At 32.0% G+C, this 20,629-nt stretch overlaps 1 protein-coding gene across 9 annotated transcripts in view; it reads right to left on the bottom strand.

Moving 5' to 3' along the window:
• LOC143243018 (uncharacterized) overlaps positions 1–20,629 on the bottom strand; it is a 224,325-nt gene that overhangs the window by 183,495 nt on the left and 20,201 nt on the right. For 2 of the 9 annotated variants that reach the window (XR_013023726.1, XR_013023725.1), the window contains exons 3-6: positions 19,155–19,335; positions 18,381–18,458; positions 3,852–3,951; positions 1,583–1,714 (exon numbers count right to left, since the gene is read on the bottom strand). The exons of 1 other annotated variant lie outside the window; for it this stretch is intronic. Coding sequence is in view for 2 of the 8 variants with exons in the window: in XM_076486656.1 (XP_076342771.1) it covers positions 13,836–13,926; positions 18,381–18,458; positions 19,155–19,165 (180 nt within the window). In the remaining 6 variants the exon portion in view is untranslated. Of the gene's footprint in view, positions 1–1,582; positions 1,806–2,790; positions 2,878–3,851; positions 3,952–6,782; positions 17,369–18,380; positions 18,459–19,154; positions 19,336–20,629 lie in introns of those variants that run through there. 6 more of the 9 variants (XR_013023719.1, XR_013023727.1, XM_076486657.1 and 3 more) reach the window with 6 other exon arrangements.

The raw sequence follows: 20,629 nt of genomic DNA, 5'->3' as shown, positions 1-20,629 counted from the left end.
GGAAATTAAAACTATAATTTCCAAAGTTATTACCATGATAATAAAAGTAATTGAATTAAATTTTGAATATAACTCAGTAAACTCTCATGGCATGCCTCTAGCAATATAATTAATGTAAATATGAAAGAACAAAAGCCCAAGCACTGACCCTCAGGTACTCCATAATTAACAAGGGTACAGTTTAATTAAGGTACTCAAGTGATCAATCTTTTTCTGAAAGTTTAAATAGTCTCAAACCAGGTGCACTACATGGAAACCATAAATATGTAAAAAGCCACTGATCATGCGAGTACTTAGTTAATACACTGAACTTTCAGAAAAACATGTCATTCACATACTGGTTGACTTGCCAAACCTTTATCTTTATTTATAATTACTTTCATTTTCATTTCTTTCGTAAATTATCCAATATTTCCAGCTGTTATTTCATTCAATTGATCCAAAATAACAGTTCTTTTCAAATAAATGATAAGACTGATACGATATGCATGTTCACATAATGTAGGAATTTTACCTTTTTTTCCCCAACATTTTACTTACGTTTATTCATTCTAAATTTTAAGTTTCTTTCAGTTTGATCTTTGTATACAACAAAGTTAAAACTATTGCTTGCCAAAATTCCATCAGTAACAGCCTTTTATTTACTAGTATTCTTCAGCTTTCCTCACTACCAAAGTTAGAATAAGTTGACTAAATTTCATTAAACAATGTTTATACCCCATTATGACAAGAGGGCACAATGTTAAAATTTAAATAATAATGGCAAGGTACCAGCAAGACTTATTTTTAAATTAGTGTGATTTAATTTATGGAATTATTTATTGTTTGCACTAGTGGTGGTCATAACTTTCAGAGAACTTAAAAGAGGAATCAATGTTTTTTTTCTGAATAAAATCTCTACTTTCTCAGAAAAGGATATTTAAGGACAGCCTTGTAAGAACAATTGGCACACCTTGTACTTATTTAATGTTTTTAATAAACTATTTTGATAAGTTACTTTTTAACCCATCTCATAGCTTTAAGCCACCCTAAATGTTAAACTATATAACTATTCAATGTATTATGTTTATTTCTACATTCCATCACTTTTCTCTGCATTAAGGCATCTACATCTATTCTTTACACATGTTAAACTGAAAATGAAAATAATCAAAAACAATATTCACTTATTATAAAAAGATAGGAATATGAAAATGTATTATAAATTAAAATATACACATAAAAAGACATTCTCAGTTCCAATTAAGCCTTATTCAAAACTTAGATAATTTAAACTGAAGCAAATTACTTTCACATGCTTAATTATTAATAAATACATTTTAAATTCCAAGACTCAATAAATAACTGAGTGTGGTATGTGAGTAACATGGAAATTTTGGTCTATATATATATAAATATCACTATTCATTTTGGCGAGCATTGTTTTTTAATTACCTTAACATGCTAATAAATAAATGCTGGTTAAATTGCTGAATGGTACCAAACTTTTCAACAAACTGAATGACAAGTGATTTGAAATGTTTAAACTTATTAAAGTTACATGAAACTAAGCAGATACTAAATACTATAGAAATTAACTTACTTTTCACTTACAAGAGTGTCCTCACATACATTCAAAATCATAGAATCTTGGCAGATGGTTCAATTCACACAGACAATGCCCAGCATGTTGAAGCTTGTTTCTGTTTGTGCAGATAGTCATGGGACAACACCACTGATATAATACAAAATTCTGCTTTACCACATGTAAGAAAGGAGTGTATAATCCAATGTAAACTTTTAGATAGGCTAGAATCATGATTTATCTGGGTGATAAAAACACAGCATTAGAACATTTAAACATGAGGTGCAGCTCAACACAAGTACTTGTTTATGAAAAAGTTATTCTGCATTTTCAAAGATTTTGTTGCTCAAAAATTATATCATAATGATCCATTCACTTAACCTGAATATGTAGATGAAGATCAAAGTTACAAAATAGTAGGTTATGCTCTAATTAATATATATTAAATGAAAGTGTTATTTTTCTATCTCACTTTCTGAACAAATGTAATACTTTTTATTTACCTGAAAGAAAAATAAAGACACTAAAATATAACTACTTTTTTATCTTTAACCCACACATCAATTTTAATACTTACACAAAAAGACACAGTGCAAAATTTGTTCACAACCACACATCGTTACTCAGTATTTTAAGTTTGGTATTAAATCTTTCTTATACAATACTTAAAGGAAAATTTCATACAAACAGAGACTTTAAAGAAGTTTGATTTTAATTTGTTGTTGTTTAATAAATGTAACAACACTATCAACTTTATAATAACATTACTTGAAAACAACAGACAGCTGTCAGTTAGGTTTGCATTGAGCTGAGCCAATTTTCTATCACAGTTAGCTTTAGAAATCTCTATACAAGTCATACTTATTCACCAAGCTGATATCATATCTCTTACTATACACAAATATTGAAAAATTTGTTTACAAGGAATTTTCCAAACATGAATTCAAATGTCATCAGTTTAAGACTATGACTTGAAATGTCAACTCTATATATTTCAATTTTTTACACATTTTACTTCTAGGATAATATTATTTGTGAATATAGATGTCTGTCCACTGCATACAATTATGAATAAGAAAATAAAAATTTAATTTGTGTTTCAATTATGTCTGTTGTATATATTTTTTTTAAATTCTGTTCAGAAACTAAATGTTTTGTTGAATTCTAATTAATGTGTTTGTAATTAAGCACAAATATACACAATAGGCTATCTTTGCTTTACCCACCATGTGTATCAGAACACAGAACCAATTTTCTGGCATTAAAAGTCCACACACTGTGCTGCTGGTAATAGTGCAAGAATTCTAAGAACTCTGTTAACAAGTGCAAACACATGAATAACTCATTCAAACTTTTGACATAGGGGTGTTATAAAGTTATTCTGCTCTTAACAAGTGCATAAAAAGGGAAAACTCTTTGGAAATGTGATAAGTACTCATAATACCAACACTGCTGTAAGATTATTGGAAGTTACACCTTTTACAGTAAGAAGGAATATTTAAAAAACAAGTACAACATTTCAATCTCTCATGCAATCATTCTCAAGAACAAAAGTTTTTATGATAAAGAATGTTCCAGTAATTATATCAACACTCAACACCCTTAAAATGTGTTTAAAGAACTTTTAGAAAAACTATCTATATTCACAGCCAAATATTTGCTTTTTGTGGTTGTATAAGAAACGTAAGTGAAGTATTACAACTCTAAATACTTTGGTACTTTCTAATAATCAACTACAGTTCAGAAAGATTAAGTACAGTAAAAATAATTTCTACCAGAATAACTCTAACTGAAATTTTCATCTTGAAAGGCACCTTAGGGGCTGAATCAGTAAATAAACAGATCAATCACACCTAGAATTCCCTGTTCTTAATTTTACAGTAACATGTTCCCTTAAAATATCAAAAAATATTACAAATAATGTTTTGCATATTTTGAATTCTTAGCCCCTATATTTTCAATGTCTTATCAAAAACTCTGAGAACCACAGTAAACCCTTAAAATGTATGAAAGCTAAAAGATTTTCTATTTAAATGCCCTGTTTACATTCCATGTTCATGGCAGTGTGATCCACAATTGTTTTTATCCATTTTTGTTAAGAATTTTACACAGTTTGTCTGTAATTCCTCCTTATTATCAAAATGTAGATTTTCTTATTACTACTTCCTTTCAATGGACTTTATCAATAACCTTTTATTGACGAGTCAATCAAAAATGTTAAACTCTATGTGTTAAACAAAGAAAATACTTTTACTTATTCATGTAGTCCAACAAAAATGTTTATTACCCTTGTAATTCCTGAATATTTTAATTTGGACATGAAGCATGGTCCTCACAAATCAGAAACCAGGAAGTTTCATGGCAACAGATACACAAGAAACAAGCAACTGAAAAAAGACTAATAAGATTAGTAGCAGCACAAGATAATCACTCGGTAGCAAAATGCTGTTGATACTTATAGTGCAAGTACCAGTTTTGAAGCTAACATCTAAGCATGATTCCATGATGCAAGGTGCTTCTAAGAGAAAATCTAGACATTTGTATACTTTTGAAGGTACTGTACCAAAGAAAATATTACACAAGACAATATCCACAGTGATAATATGTTTGTTGATATGGACAATCTATCAGAAGTAGCAAGGGAGTTTTGTCAGTGTTTCTGAGAGATTGGTTGGTTAGTTGATTTAGTGTTTTATAGCACAAAGCAGTTAGGCTTTCTATGTCAAACATCCAGTAAAAAGTTAAAAGTAAATTTAGTAAAATTCATAAAAGGAAATTGAGGTAAAACAAAATAATGTTTAAAAAAACAACACATAAATAGCATAAAACCAAAGTTTACATCAAGTCTACAACATTAAGAGAAATACTACAGTAATTCAAGTTGTAAATTTTCCAGTTCTAAACAGTTCTCTCAGTTGTTTAGCATGCAATTGGGACTACAATACATGCTACAATAACATGAAGAGGGAAACTTCAAGTCATTTCTGTGTAGACCACAAATTATTTGTATACACTGGAAGGTTATATTAAATAAACAAACAATACTGTCATCATAAACTGAGACAAGTACCTTTATAATGCAATTTTTTCATACATATGATGTAGCGTAGGTTTATCCATACCAACTGAAAGTTTAAGAAATCCTCTTAATTCTTAAACATAAAATTCCACTTCCAGAAGAAACTCCCTTCCCCCCAATACACAACAGAATGTTTCAAAACTTTCCAAACAATCATATTTAAATACTTTTTTCTTCATAACATTCCTCAATTGTTTCTAACTTCATGATAACGACAGAAATAGTAGTTCACATATGTACAAGATATTGAAAATTTGTTCACTGACTACAAAATGTAGTACCAACAGAGACCAATTCCATGTCTATAAGTAAGGATGAAAAGACAGTGAAAGACCCTACTTACGATGCATGCACTGAGATGGTATGATTCACCATAAAACCAATTCTTAAATTTTTTAAATCATAGAACATATTTTGATAAGCTAATTTTCTTTGCTCTTATAATAAAAATAGTAAAGGTGTCACAAATTAGCCTTAATATTTGCAGAACAAGTGTCTAATCCTCCATAAAACAACTCTACTGTTGATCTTATCAGTGAAAAACATTTTCCAAATTTGTGTTCATTCATTAAATCTTTTAAAGACTTTCTCAAAAGCATCATTTTATCATCAGAGCTATCGCTCTAGTAGGTCTCAAGTCTTTCCAAATACTTGAATTTGTTTGATAAACATTTTACACTTTTGTTCTGCAACATGAAGTTGTGACCTGTTTCTGTCAGTATTTTTATCACAATTGTTAACATGTATTAGTGAAAATAAATACATTTTAATGAAGTTAAATAGTGAAATGTGTAAAATCAGAAGGAATGACTCCATTAAAACAGCAAACCTAAACCTCTAACAAATTATACTAGTTTGTTTTTACTCAAAAACATGAGAAGTTATGGACTTGAACACCCACACCTCTCTTTCCTAATTTCTAATTTTATATCTATAAGTAGAGCTTCTTTGATTTTGCATTTGTTTTCCTACTTAGCATCTGGGAGTCTCCTATGATAATGTGTTTACGACATTTGTTATATTGAAAAACGTGCAAAGATAGTTTTTTGTGTTCTTTGAATCTAGTTTCCATTTTTCTGCTTCTTTCCCCAATGTAAAAGTCATGACAGTTGTTGCATTGTATTTTATAAATCATGTGTGTAGTTTTTATGTGTAAACACATGTCCCACATCATTTTCACATGTAGGAAGTTGTGGGCTTAAGCACCCATGTCTCACTGTCCTAACTTCTACTTCTAATTCTGTATGTGTTGCTACTCTATTTCTTATATGAGACTGGTGAATGGAGGTTAAGACTGATAGACAGTGTATCTCCACTGTGGTGTGGGTCCTATTTCTTCAGTCACCTCAAAACCCTAGGGTACATATTATGATCCTACACTGTAGCTTGTACCCTGGGAAATTTTCAATCAATGCAGCATTTTTTTAAAATTTGTTTTTGAGATATAACAAATTAATACACACTTATCACTGTGATTACTGATATTCCATTTCTGCCTTTACAAATGCATCATTAATGTAAGAAAAAGGTATAATTTGCATAACTATCAAGGTTTCTCCATTTAGGCCTATACAGATCCCCTAGAAGTATACAAACTAGCTTTTGATACATATAAATATTAAATATCCCAAAATAAGACACTGATAAACTTAACATAAATTATTATGGTTATTCTAATCAAATGATGTATACTTTTCACCATACTCTTCTTCCAACTAATATAATAATTAAGTTTCATGCAGAATGATACAAAAATATTAAAATGATTAACATCAACACAGAATGCCTTTAAAAATTGCATAAACCTCACAAACAATATTATAAATAAGTAAGAAAATAAACACTTTATTAACATTGTAAAAACTTCTAAGTACCAAACATTATTATACTGTCAGTAAAAATATTTAGCACTAAATATTATGCTATTTGATGGACCTCAAACATTATGCAAGAACATCATAATTCATAGTTTAATTACAAGTACTCAACTACCAAAATTAAAATTATAAAACAAGAGAAAAATGGCCCTGTAAATATTGTAGGCAATATATGTTATTCATTTACTCAAATTATTGTTAATACATTATCATTCCCACTGATATTCTGAACCAAACTAATTTAAATTCTCTTAAGTCTTACTCTAACTTGGTGGCCTGGCATGGTCAGGTGGTGGAGGCGTTTGACTCGAAATCTGTGGGTCGCGGTTTCGAATCCCTGTTGCACCAAACATGCTTGCCCTTTCAGCCGTGGGGGAGTTATAAGGTTACGATCAATCTCACTATTTGTTGGTAAAAAAGAAGCCCAAGAGTTGGCGGAGGGTGGTGATAACGAGTTGCTTTCTCTGTTGTCTCACACTGCTGAAGTAGGGGCGATGAGCGCATAGCCCTCGAGTAGCTTAGCGCGAAATTCAAAACAAACAAACTCTTAATGATTACTACATTTTTATCACATTATTACAACTTCCTTCGCGCATTATTACTAATACCTTAAAATATGTACTTAAAATTATGATTAAATCTAAGTCTGGATACAAGAGGGCTACATATACATCACAAGTTGATGTGTCACTTCAGTTTCCAAATAGCTAAATTTGGCTCGAAATCGAATCAGACATCCAATTTCATTCAATGTGAATCGGATTCTGTGTCATAATCTATTTTTTCTTCAAAGTTTAGGTATCAAATATGTCCGCACGATGAAGATACTCTTGTAAGCGCAGATTAATAATATATTATTGTAATGATACATGAAAAATTTAATTAACAGGAATCAAATTATTAACGCTAACTACAAACTTCAATGACGACACTCACAAATTACATCCTAACTCTAGCATGCCGCCATATATTCACAACTTTCACCTTTGAATTGGTTTCGCCAATCACAGTCAAGTTGCGTTTGTGACGACTCTACGTAGATCACATTTTAAAGAAGTACAAACAAAATTAATAAATGTGTTTCTTTAGAATAAACCTATTTGTAAAATTTAACTGATTTCAAAACATGTAATAATAGTTTAAAAATATATTTTTTATCATTTTCAAACTGTGATAAGTGCACGTACATACACATAAAATTGCACATTTTTTCTGACAAAGTACCTTTCAAAGTTTGGTTTGTTTCAGAAGTTTTCATGAAAAGCTTATCAAATAAGTTCCTACGCATAGCCGCCAGTAAAAGTGAAATGATTTGCTATTTTTCATACTTTGTTTTGTTTCTGAATTTCGCGTAAAGCTACACTAAAGGTATTTGCGCTAGCCGTCCCTAATTTAACACCAGAAGGAAGGCAGCTTGTCATCACCACCCACCGCCAACTCTTTTACCAACGAATAGTGGGATTGATTGAAACATAATAACGCCCCAGGGCTGATAGGATATGTTTGGTGTGACGAGGATTCGAACCCGCGACTCTCGAATTACGAGTCGAACGCTTCAGCCGGACCGTTTGAAATGATTGGCTACAGTTTGGTTATTTAATTTCTTAATTTCGTGCAAATCTACGTGAGGACTATTTGCGCTTGCCTTCCCTTAGTGTCAAGTTTTGTGTTGATTGGTCAAGAAATGACAAAACGTGGAAGGAAAATTTATTCAATGATAGTTATTATTTCACTCGACAATAATATTTGTGAATGTTTAAATATTATTGGCTGTTGTCGTTTATTGATAAAACAATACATGACGTCACAATAATTAAAAGGTAATGCTTAGATACGGAAAGACGAACACGTTTACGAAATATAGTTTCTACGTGACAAGTCAATGAACGACAGCAATTAAAATAATAGGAATCTGGGAAATAAGAATCTCAAGTGAAATAAGTTGCTATAGCTTGATATTTTGCCATGTTTCCTGAAGGAATAAAAACAATACGTTTGAGTATCAATGGAATCAGACACAGGATTCCAGTTGAAAAGCTCTCCAAGAGTGAAATAGACAGTTCCCTTACCACTCCAGCACGTCAACGACCTTGGCATCTGCCTAAAGATAAGAAATATCAGTTTCAAGGAGGTGGGACCATGTTCCCTTTCTTTATTCATTATATGAAGACAAAACATTTCATTATTCCTGGAGATGATGGGAATATTAACACATTCCTGCAAGGAATTAAATACTATGAAACTGAACTGGCAGAAGTTCTTGTTTCACAAAACTTCACTCTTCTTCAATTTCAAAAAGAGCGTGAGGATGATTTCATCAGCTGCATTGATGAAACTTTAGTCTTTCAAACGGAATTTACTGATCGTAGATATTTAATGACGATTCACGGCTCAAAGAAAAGTTTGATGGAAATTTTACCAAAGTGAAACCAAAGGCTGACAACCAATTTATAAATCTTGGATAAAAGGTGTCCATGTGTTTTAAAAAGTATTACAAGTTTGTAAAGGCATTATATAATGGCACTCTGTTTCAGTTTGTGTCAAGACAAGGATACACCATTACGTGTTCTTCTGAGTGGCGCAATAGATCAACTGAAAATCTCACAACCCAATGGTTACTTTACAGACAACGCATCATTTGGGAAGAACAACCAAGGCCAAACACGACTAAAATTAAAAATGCAGTTCACCGTATTTTTAAGAGATTAAAATTTTAGAAAACATGTTTTTTTTTAATTTAAATTAAACTTAATAGTTACCAGTTTCAAATTTACGTGTACTATTATTATTAGAATTAATAGTTTTTGCTGATGTCATTTGAGAACAGTACAATCTCCATGACTGCTTCCTTGAAGTTCACAGCTCTATGTTAAAAATTGATATTGATGTTAAAATTACTAATTGAATAAACGTTTAAAGAAGAAATAAAATAATGAAAAATTTATGTAATCTGAATAAAAAACAGTTTCGTAATTCTGCTATTCCTCATTCTATGTAGAAGTAAAGTCTTTATTGTATCTGTAGCTCAAAAAAATTATTTTAAAAATACACACGTGTTTAAAGCCACATCGTGCTATCTCCTGTGTCCATCGAAGAGAATCGAAACCCTTATTTTAGTGTTGTAAATCCGTAGACTTACTGCTGTCCTAGCTGAAGATTACTGTTAAATTTCCGAATAAAAGATTCTTCGAAGGTTTTTTTTTCCCAAGTGTTTTGTATAAACAATTGTTTAAAGAGCAATAAACACTTTAAAGAACCTACATTAGAATATCTTACACAAGCGATTTATATTAATTCATTCTAATTTTTTTTAATGTATGTTTTGTACATATTAGAAGATCGAAGGTTCGAGCTACGATATGTCGCTGAACACGATTTGTATCTTCAGCTATGGGGGTAATTTTAGAGTGGAATCAATCCTTTTATTTGATTTAGAGTAGATAGGTGAAGACTGATTTCATCCCTTTTGGTCAGCATCTCTTAATTAGATGTGAATATATCTGAACCTTAATAGTCTCTGACGCCAGAATCATCAAAGAAGATATACGTAAGAAGAATCTTCAAAGAAAATCGTGACACAAACATCATTCACTTCATTTAAAGTTGAAACAACATGATTTGGCGTGAACTAGCGTGTATTTTAGTATGGTTTATATTTCGTTTTAATGATTATATTATATAAATCACGGGTAAAGGGTAACAGTATTTGAACATTTGAAAACTTACAACTTTTCTTATCCTCTCATCAATGACTGACCACTCAGAAAAGACTTTGAGAAAAATTTATCGTAATCTAGAATATTTGTCAAAATAAGTAAAGTTAACAACGCTAAAATCAGGAGTTCGATTCCACTCGGTGGGCTCAGCAGATAGCCCCATGTGGCTTTGCTATAAGAAAACACACAAGTAAAGATAAATTACCTCTGATGAGCAAACAGTCTGCTTTAGTGAAAAGTTTACCGTGAGATCTCATGTGGTGTCCTTTAAACGTCAAATTACCAAGCTTCTTATGTATATTATTCACAACAGATGAGACCCATATATTTCAATTTATTTAATATTTCCTATTTTTGTCTGTTACACCAGAAATGTAGGATAAAATGACTCATTCTCTGGTGTTAAATGCTCAGAAAATTGAAGCAACAGTTAGTGGGTGTAATTTCAACACTTACATATATATATTATTTCTTGTGTGCTTTGGACCATATAATCAGTGAAGTGATGATTCAGAAATAAGTTGTTGGATATATTACTTTAAAAAGTCAATATGGACTTCACCAGAACATCTATGGATTATAAGAAGAAAACATTGGTATTCAGAATCACTTAAAATATTAATGAAATAAAAATTAATATTCTTTTTACGAAATACGTCGAGATAATAGTACCAAGTAGAAATTTATGGAAATGGTTTACCTTCCTTGAGACGAATAGTTTAAACGACGTTTGGTTCCATTTCTATGTATTTTCATCAGGTTGAGATATATTGTTATTTGCCGTTGACATGCTTGATTTACAGTTTAATGTGGCTTTTAAGAATGCAACCGCAGCATTAGATTATCGTTCTGAATCAGAATATTTAGAAAAAAACAAACGAAAACGTTTACAACAGATTTTAGTGGGGGTGTGGACTGAGCGACAGGTGTGGATAAAATGTTTTGGGCAAACTTGGCATGGGCCGAAAAGTGGTCGAAGGGTCGTTCAGCTCATCAGTCGGGTTATTTCAGGGATTTAGGCCACAACAGCTTTGTTCGGGAACCGAGTTTATGTTCGACAACCGAAACATTTTTTTCTCAAAGAATATGTTCGAAAACCGAATAGTTCAGGAATGGAGTCATTCAAGAATCGAGATACCACTGTATTTGACTTCATTTTATATGTCATTATTCCATATTTTAAGTAAGTTATGGATTCCACGTGAACAAAATTCCTTTATTATGGATTCAAAAAACAATCTTAAGTCAGTTTTGAGTTCCTCGTTTTTAATATACATTTTTTCATCTTAGTAATGCCGTGAGAATCTTAAAATATGATAATCAGATGGAGCAGTTTCTAGTGAATAGGATCGATGAGGCACAACTTCCCATTTTAAGGCCTGAAGTTTTTTTTGGGTCATTTATGAAGTGTGTAGAATTCAAAACACAATCTTAAGTGGTGAAAAAACATTAGTATTCTATATTGACTAATGCAGTTCTTTTCCTTATCAGTGCTTGGTGTTAGCACTTCAACTGATGACAATATCTTTCAGATGTGATTTGGATCCGAAATTTTGTGATAAACTGCACTTCCCAGATCTCACCAAACACAAGGCAAAACTTTTTTTTTTTGGATATCAGCCATTCTTCGGTGTTGGTACAGGTGTGTAACAGAGATTCAACAATTGTCTTTTACGTTATGTTGATTACAAAAAAAACAAAAAAACTTCTCGTTGTCACTGAGAATTTTTTTCAGAACTGATTCATGAGCATTTCTTGTTGTCAAAGATTAACAAATAGTGACTCTCTCAGCATGTTAATTATCCGAAACCGAGTGTCCAAGTTTTGAAACTTTTCCAATTTCGTAGATGTAGGTAATGATTGTTACATGGAGCTGTTAAGCCATTTTTCACATAGTCAACTTTGGATTGCTTCAAATATTAAAATATTGACATTGAAAAAAGGCATAAATTGGCGAGTTCTTTTCCTCAAACCAAATAACAACTTTTTGCAAAAAACGTTATTTACTTTCCTTCCTAATATTCTCTGTGATAATTCTTAGTATCATTAAAGTTTTGTGCTCTGGTCGTCATCATTATGGTCACAAATTTCGTGTGCGCAGTATCCGTAATGTGTTTCTTTAAGTATTTGTTATACACGCACACACGTATATAATTGATTCGAAAAATTGATATTTCACATTCTGTATTTTATTCCACACAACAACTTCATTTCTTTATTTTAATATTTACTGCACTTCTTATTCTCACCCCTCAGTGTGAACTCCTTTACGTGGTGAGGGGATCTCCCAGGGAAGGTTCTGTTCTTTCAGATTACCTCTTCTGGGATCTAAACATCCACCCACGTGTTTACAGTGTGTGGTAACCCGTGAAGGGGAGGAGAGGATCCTGTTGGTTGGGGGTCCAACCATAACACACCACTTTGACCTTGAATTCCTATAGACAGACAGCCTTGGGGTGGCCCCCCTTGGATCAATCAGCTGGTTCACTTGGGCTATGGTCAACCAGGTACCAGTGTTGAAAGTTCTTAACAGGTGTTTGGGTGTAGTGCTCACGAAACCCTGTCGTTGCTGCAGTGTCCTTGCTTGACATTGTAGTGCGTCTCCTTATAGGGCTCTATGGTGGGTGGGGTCAGAGGGCACAAAAATTTTCTTTTCTCTTATGGAAGAGAAATAAATTTAAACATAAATTTAAATAAAATAGTGAAAAAACAGTCAATAGAAAAACAATTACGTCTTGAAGATTCTGATCAGCAATCTTCAACATCTGTACCACCAGTTGTACCTCATTTTCTTATCCTACATTCTCTTTCAGAGAAACCTTGAGAGTAAATGTCCTCCTTTTTTTATTCAGAAGGGACTGGAGGGACTTGCTAGTTCTCCAAAGTCAGAAAAGAAGCTTTGATCTGGAGACATATCAGTGGAAACATCCAACAGTTATTGTTGAGAAGGATTTGAAAAACATCTCCAAATCAGAGATTCCAGCTAGGTTCTCCACTCGAGTTTCTGCATTGAGGCGTATCTCCACTCACAAAAATTGAGTTACAATACCGAACAATATCCTCATTCTGACATTTACATCACCACGTGCACCTGCCACCATCAAGGCAGGTTACCTTAATTGCAGGGAACGGCCGTACATTCTAAACCCTCTCCGATGTTTCTAGTGTCAGAGGTTCTGCCACTTAAAGACGTCACGTCATAGTTGCCTGACATATGCCACTCTACACACCTTTAAGGGCCGTTGCCATCCGTGTTTCCTTGGGTCATACTATCACTGTTTGTTCTCTCCACCTGTCGCCTGGGTCCCTCGAATCAAACTACCTCCTCTCGTTCACCCAGTGTGGGTTCCGACAACAGAGCTCTACCATGGATCACCTGATTCGACTTGAAACGTCAATCAGAGAGGTTTTTTTTAAAAAAAAATCTTGTATCAATACTCTTTGACATTGAAAAGGCTTATGATACAACATGGAGGTATGACATTTTGTGAGACCTCCATGTACATGGGTGATGTGGTCATTTGCCCATTTTTATTAAAACTTTTTTAATAGACAGGAGATTCCAAGTCACTGTGGGTTCGAAACTTTCCTGTTCTTTTCTACAGGAACTTGGAGTCCCTCCGAGCTGTGTTTTGAGTATCACACTTTTCAGTGTAAAGATTAATGCCATCACTGAACAATTCCCTCTTACTGAAAGAGTAAGAAAAAAAATAAAAACATTTGTCTTAGAAATCTTATATACAACAACATGCACACTATATTTCATCAGGAATACTATTTAACATAAGTATAGAAGGTATGAAATTTCTGCTTTTTAGAAACTTAAATAAGGTTCATGCTGAAGGAACTTCAAACAAACCTTCTAATTAACAGATGTTCCACAACCAATAGCAATTCAAATTGACTTGAAATAAAAGTTTCTACCTTTATACTTGTATACTTATAGTGAGTATAATTATCTTGATACTGTGAGTCCTAAAACCAAATCAAATTCCTAAAACAAGAATTGTTGAACCCTTTACAAGTGAAATATATTTATCTGTAACTTGGTAATCACATTCAAAATTTATTTTCCTTAAACTTTTGTCCAGAGTAAAACTTAGTTTGCACAAACTACAATGACAAGTAACATTATAATATTTTTAACTTATTCTGGGATAGTTCAATAGTCAAGAGACAGGGTTAAAATATCCCTTATGTAAAAATATTTTTCATATAGCTACTTACCTCTGTACCACTAAGAGCTATTCACTTACATACAACTATCACATGCCATCAACTTTGAACAAGCTCTCACGTGCATTATAACAGCTTATGACAATCACACTGCTGTAGCCCTCTACCAATGGGAAGGTCACACAATCTCTGTATAAGCACAAGTTTTCTCTTGACAAGGCAAAGAAAATTAACTGGATGTCAGAAAGATCAGGAAAGAATTGTCTATTTTATTTGTTTTGTTTTTATAAGAGTTCAGAATTGGCTATGTCAATTATATTCCCAGAAAACTTTCATTTAAACACTGGCCACTTAAAAGGAGGAGATGGGTTTAATATTTTCCATTCTCCTGTGTTCAATACAGATTCTTGTTAAGTTAAACCTGTGAGATAAAGACAGCCAGGTTTCCCATGGCACCAGGAATGAGAAGTGTAAGATGTTGTTCTTCATGTAACATTGTATCAGATGACTATCAATCACCTTCTTCCATTCATTTTATTTTTCTTATCAATGAGGAATTTTCAATGTGTTGAAATGTATACATTAATCAAGGTACCATAATATATATATAAACCACATGAAAATGACTGGAAAATAAAACAAACAAAAGTCATCACACTAGATCTTCTGGGTATACTGGAGAATAAAAATTGGTAGGAGGCAAAATCCAGAGAAAAAAGGAAACTGCATAATTATATAAGTTATGGAAGACAAATGTGTTACTTTTAGTTCACATACCAGTCTGTGAGATCGCCAAAGACAAACAACAAAAAGAGGAAAGAGGCTGTGCTATGTTGAAACTGGCAGGAGATGCAAAAATGTCTATGGTCTGACACACCCAAAGAAGAATATGCAAGATGGTGGCCCTAAACAGTTGAAGCAGAAAAGAATACATGTAGAGATTCAGAGATGATAAAGAAATGACAAAATAAGAACCACCCAACTTTATGGGGACAACAAAAAGACTAGAATAAAAATCCAGAGTAGAGTGAGAGACAGATTCTATAATTCCTTCTGTTAATAATGAAGATACAGATGATCAGTGAGACGTGGATAGAAAATAGAACAATAAGAAAGGTAAAGTATGAAAAAAGAAGATTGAAATTATGAGATAGGACATACAAAGCTTCAGCTTGTTAGAGAAAAAAAACAAACTCGGAGATGAAGTGAGAGAGGAAGCTACGAAAGACAAAAGAAAATGCAGCTAATTATCAGCATCCACTGTCAACTTTTGGTTACTTTTTATTAAAGAAAAGTAGGGTTGATTATAATTACTACTTAGCTGAAAAAAACAAGCATGTTTGTTTGAACAAGGATTCAACCCACAACTCACAGACTGCAAGTTCAACTTGCAATACGTGAGATCATAATACATAGTTCTGACACTAAATGATGTAGATTTCACAAAAATATCAGGGTGAATCTGAATGCATATCTGTTTGACATCAACTTTCCTCTCGTTTATTCATTTTTTATCAACAAACATAATAAATAAATGTTCATTGTGTCAAATAAAATAATAATTTGATCTAAGCAAGAGTTTCATTTATTCCTAATTCGTAATGACATTTTTACATGGAGGAGAAATGGATATTATTTTCAAAATCTAACAAGCTGAATAATAGGAAGTCGTGGCACCCAATATACTACTGCTCTAGAAGAAATCTAAGAAAAACAATCTGTTAATTTTCTTGAAGGAAAAAAAGAAGGAAAGAAACAGAACACCTGGATTCAATGATACTGGCATTAAGTACCTTTGTTTATGCAACCTTCTGGATAGAAAGAAAACTGGTTTCAAGCATGAGATAAATGACCATGTACCAAATGAAAGAAATTTGTCCAGATCTACAATATCGAGATAAGTCAATGATGATAGAATATTTGATCATGTAGCAGTTAAAAAACCTTCACTTTGTTCTCCGTGTATTGACAAGAAACCGGACTGCTGATAATTGAAAAGAAGTAATATGGATGGAAAAGTCAAAGTTTGAAATAGTTTACTCAAAGTGTACATTGTACATCCAGCAGAAGAAAGATGAAAGATTCTTATTTCAATGCACAGAACCTGTGATAAAGCATGGGAGAGGCAATGTGATGGTTTGAGGTGTTTTTCTGTAGAGATGACAGGAAATTTCTGCAAAATAGTTGGAATAATGGACCACTAAATAATGATCCATCATGGCAGACCCAGTTCCACTACAAAGAGGATAATGACCCCAAACACTCATCCAACGTATGCAGAAATTACTTAGCTGAGAAATAAGCCACTGGAGTTATTCAAAATAATACAATTGTTCCCTAAGAGCCCCATCTCAAATGAGCAGATTTGGAATTTCATAAATCAAAAACTTGAAAAATCAAAAGCTACTTCCAATGAAACTATATGGGAGTGTATCAGAGACATTTTGACTAAACTCCTAAAGGACACTGTGATTAAACATCTTGTAACAAAGCCTGAAAGACTTTCCATAGTTATTAAAGTAAAAGGAGACACAACAAATATTCACTGTTTGTTGAACTCTCACTAAATATTTCTTGCACTGAATGTGAAGAATAATAAAATATCGATATTTTACCTTTGATTTATCTTCATATGTTTTTTGAAAACTGCTTGAAATCTGATTTTTGACTTTGTCCTAACACTTTTGCACAGTACTGTAGGATGGGCCTAAATGAAACTAAACATACTGGTACTGCTTTTTGGTGTATGTTATCCAGATAATAGGTTCAAAGTAAACCAAAATATCTGAGTAAAATAACAATAATTTATACCATATCTTTAATAAGAGTTCAGAGGCAATGCGGCGTTTATTTACGTCCACTTCTAGACACCTGTCTAGAAAGTCTTGAAAATCTGTAGGCAGGTTATCTTTATTTTCATTGTTTGGTTTCCATTTGTTAATATTAAATCAAGTACCTGAAAAAAGAGTGTGACTTGATGACTAAATCAATAACTTAACAACACAAAATAATTCTGATCATAAAAATATACATGTATATATAATGAAAACAATGATATATATCAGAAATTATAACCAATACTGTTAATGACACTAGCATTACAGAGATAGAATATACCTTACTTACAAAACAGAAAAATACTATCTGCTTCATGCACTATTACTGACTCATGTCACTTGACACCCATGACATCGGAATGTACAAATCTTTGGATAATACTCAGTAATACTGTCTAAATATCTCCACAAAATATAACTTTACAGTAGCAGAACACCTGAGTGAATTACCTAACATGTTACCATTTATTTACAGGGGTTTAACAAGATGGTAGTGATATTGTGGCAGAAAACACTATACTTTATGTATTTTAAAGATTATTATATCATACACTCCACAAGATTCAATAATTAACTGTTTGTAATTGTATATAGTCTTGTTAAATATTCAGTGTTGCTGTCATCATTCCACTGTTCATTATTACCTTCATTACATCTACATGTTTGAATTATATGAACATTCTTGTTTTTGTCTTTATTATATCTATTACCTGTGGTTGGTGAAGAAATTCTGGACAAAGCAGACAATTGTATTTTAAAATACAAAAATGTAGCTTTTAAAAATTTTGGTTTCGTGAAACAATGATAATTTTTACTATTAAACTTTACGAGAGAAATATCTGTGTTTAACTAAAGCAAAGCATTAATACACCCAAGTTATTAAAAGATCTTAAAATTATTGGTGAAAGACTAAGTTTATCCACTGGAAGTCCCTCTGAGATTTATTAAATCACATTTTTATATTATTGTTGCACCAAAGTATTTAACTTTCCATCTAATTTCATGGACTTGTAACTTTTAAAACTTAAACAATTCACAAAAGAGAAAAATGCAAGATACTCAAACAAGGAGAAAATTGAACTTCAATCAACTCTTATTCCTTGGCTGTAAGTACTGGTTACCTACACTTACCATGTTAGAATTTTTCTGATGAAATACCAAGGAACCAGATGTAAACCTCTGGTCCGTACTTTTTCCTCTTTATTAATTCTGGAACCAACCAATGCCAAGTGTCAACCAGGCAATAAAGTTATCATGGGAAAGAAAAAGAAAACAGAAATAAATACTAGTAAGCCTTACAAAATTAACTCTAATTTAGATGCCAATGCTGTAATCTGATTCCCAACATTTATAAAAGATTACATTGGATTGTATTTTGTGTAAGAGACTGAAAACTTAATATTTATTGTATTACACAATAAACAATGTTTACAGCTTTGTAAATAATGCAACATTTGAGAGTACTGTATAAGCTGCAAATAATTTAACAAACTCAACCTTTCTTGAATAAAATAATTTCAACAACCATGTACATATAAAGAAGTTGAAACAAGCATAATAAAAACTAAAGAGTGCTGGTTGGAGATAACATACTGGTAGAAACTTAGAACAGAAATGTATAAAGTTATTTCAAAGTTATTTATATGTGGAATGAATTGAAAAAGTCATTATGTCAGAACTAAATGTGGCTGCAACCTCCCACAATAAAACTGTCACGTATTACTTACAACTACAATTTAAACAAAGCAAACCTGTGAGAGTGATATGCAAAAATATTCTTAAACTTGTAAAATTGCTTGAAATTGACCATTTAATTAAATAAAGACAATATGTTAGCATGCACTTTATAACAGGTAAGATTAAAAATACAAAAATTAACTAAAATGTAACATTAATAAGACTAACCCAAAGCTCATCACCAACAAGATAGCTAACCAAATAGTTGACGATGGTTTGGATGTTTACTTTTGTCCACCACTATAAGTTCGGTGACGATAAGCTCTTTTCCTGGTTTTCATTGATCTCTTTAATTGCAACTTAAAACCCAGTAGCAGTTACTATGGCTGTGTAGATAGTTCCTGAACCACTGAAACAATAAAAGTATCATTAGAATTTGTAATGTGCTACAACGTGAACATATTACCACATGCTACTTATAAAATTATTGTACCTTTTGAAAAGTAATGGATTAACACATGTTTCTAGTCTTATATTTTTGTAAGGTGATAAAATTGTATACTTTCCTTGTATGTTTATTATACAGCAGTTAAAAAATTGTGCACAGTTACTTTTTAATTATATGAATTCTACTCTAAGATACTGATAAAAAATAAATGGTGCATTATATTCACACAAGTAAGCACCGTCCCTCCAAGTTATATTAATAACCTTTTGGAAGTGTGTGCAGCTGTTACATTCACGATGTCCTCATAATATGATGTTAGTTTCGAATATTTAATACAACAGTTCTGCTTAGATTATATGCAGAAATTAATCTATTTTAGTAAATGTATGGTTTTAATCCTTACAATAGTAATAACACTATAACATTACTGTGATCACACTTTGAAAGTTCCTTGGAAATAATGTATTTCTACACTGTTATTTTACTCTTCATAATTTGTCATATCTCCTCTTTAAATCAAAATGTACAATTATTTAGTTACACATTTTTAACACTTTCTGAGTTATGCAACTATTTTTACTGGGACTGAAATAATTACAACTGAACATAAACCCTTATTGATGTAAGCTGTTTTTGGGTGAATCAAATTACCAGCTTGTAACACTACATTTTTTTTTTCCTTTGCAAGTCATAAATGTGTTAGATGTTTTAATTATTCAAAATTACTAAATTTTATAATTTGAATCATATTTTCAATACTTCAGGAATACCATTCTACAGACTGATTAACCTGCATATAAACTATTATATTACTGTAACTTTAATGAATGTTATTTTTATACATTTTAAAAATGTATGTTTGTACATTTTATCTGTTTTTATAACTTTAAAAATTAAAACAACTTATGTAACAAGTGTGTGGTGCAAGTATTGTGTACATATTAACTGAAAGCATGAATTCTTATACTGTACATAGCTATCTTTAATATTAAATTAGTTTTCATAATTTTTGTGTGTTTTTCAACAGTTAAGTCACTGATATTCTTAAGGTGAAAAAAACAAGAGATAAAAGTCTACTTTATGGAAATCATCCCCTCGGTGTAGATTCCTGTACGTGGTGAGGGAACCTCCCAGGGAAGGTTCTGTTCTGTCTGGTTACCTTCTCTTGGATGTAAACATCCACGTGTTTGCCGTGCATGGTGACCCGTGAAGGGGAGGAGAGGATCCTGGTGGTTGAGGGGTCCAACCCTAACAC

Source organism: Tachypleus tridentatus, unplaced genomic scaffold (assembly GCF_004210375.1).
Source record: "Tachypleus tridentatus isolate NWPU-2018 unplaced genomic scaffold, ASM421037v1 Hic_cluster_2, whole genome shotgun sequence".
NCBI lineage: Eukaryota > Metazoa > Arthropoda > Merostomata > Xiphosura > Limulidae > Tachypleus > Tachypleus tridentatus.
The sequence above is the reverse complement of the archived record's forward strand: the minus strand, read 5'-3'. Positions and strand labels throughout refer to the sequence as shown.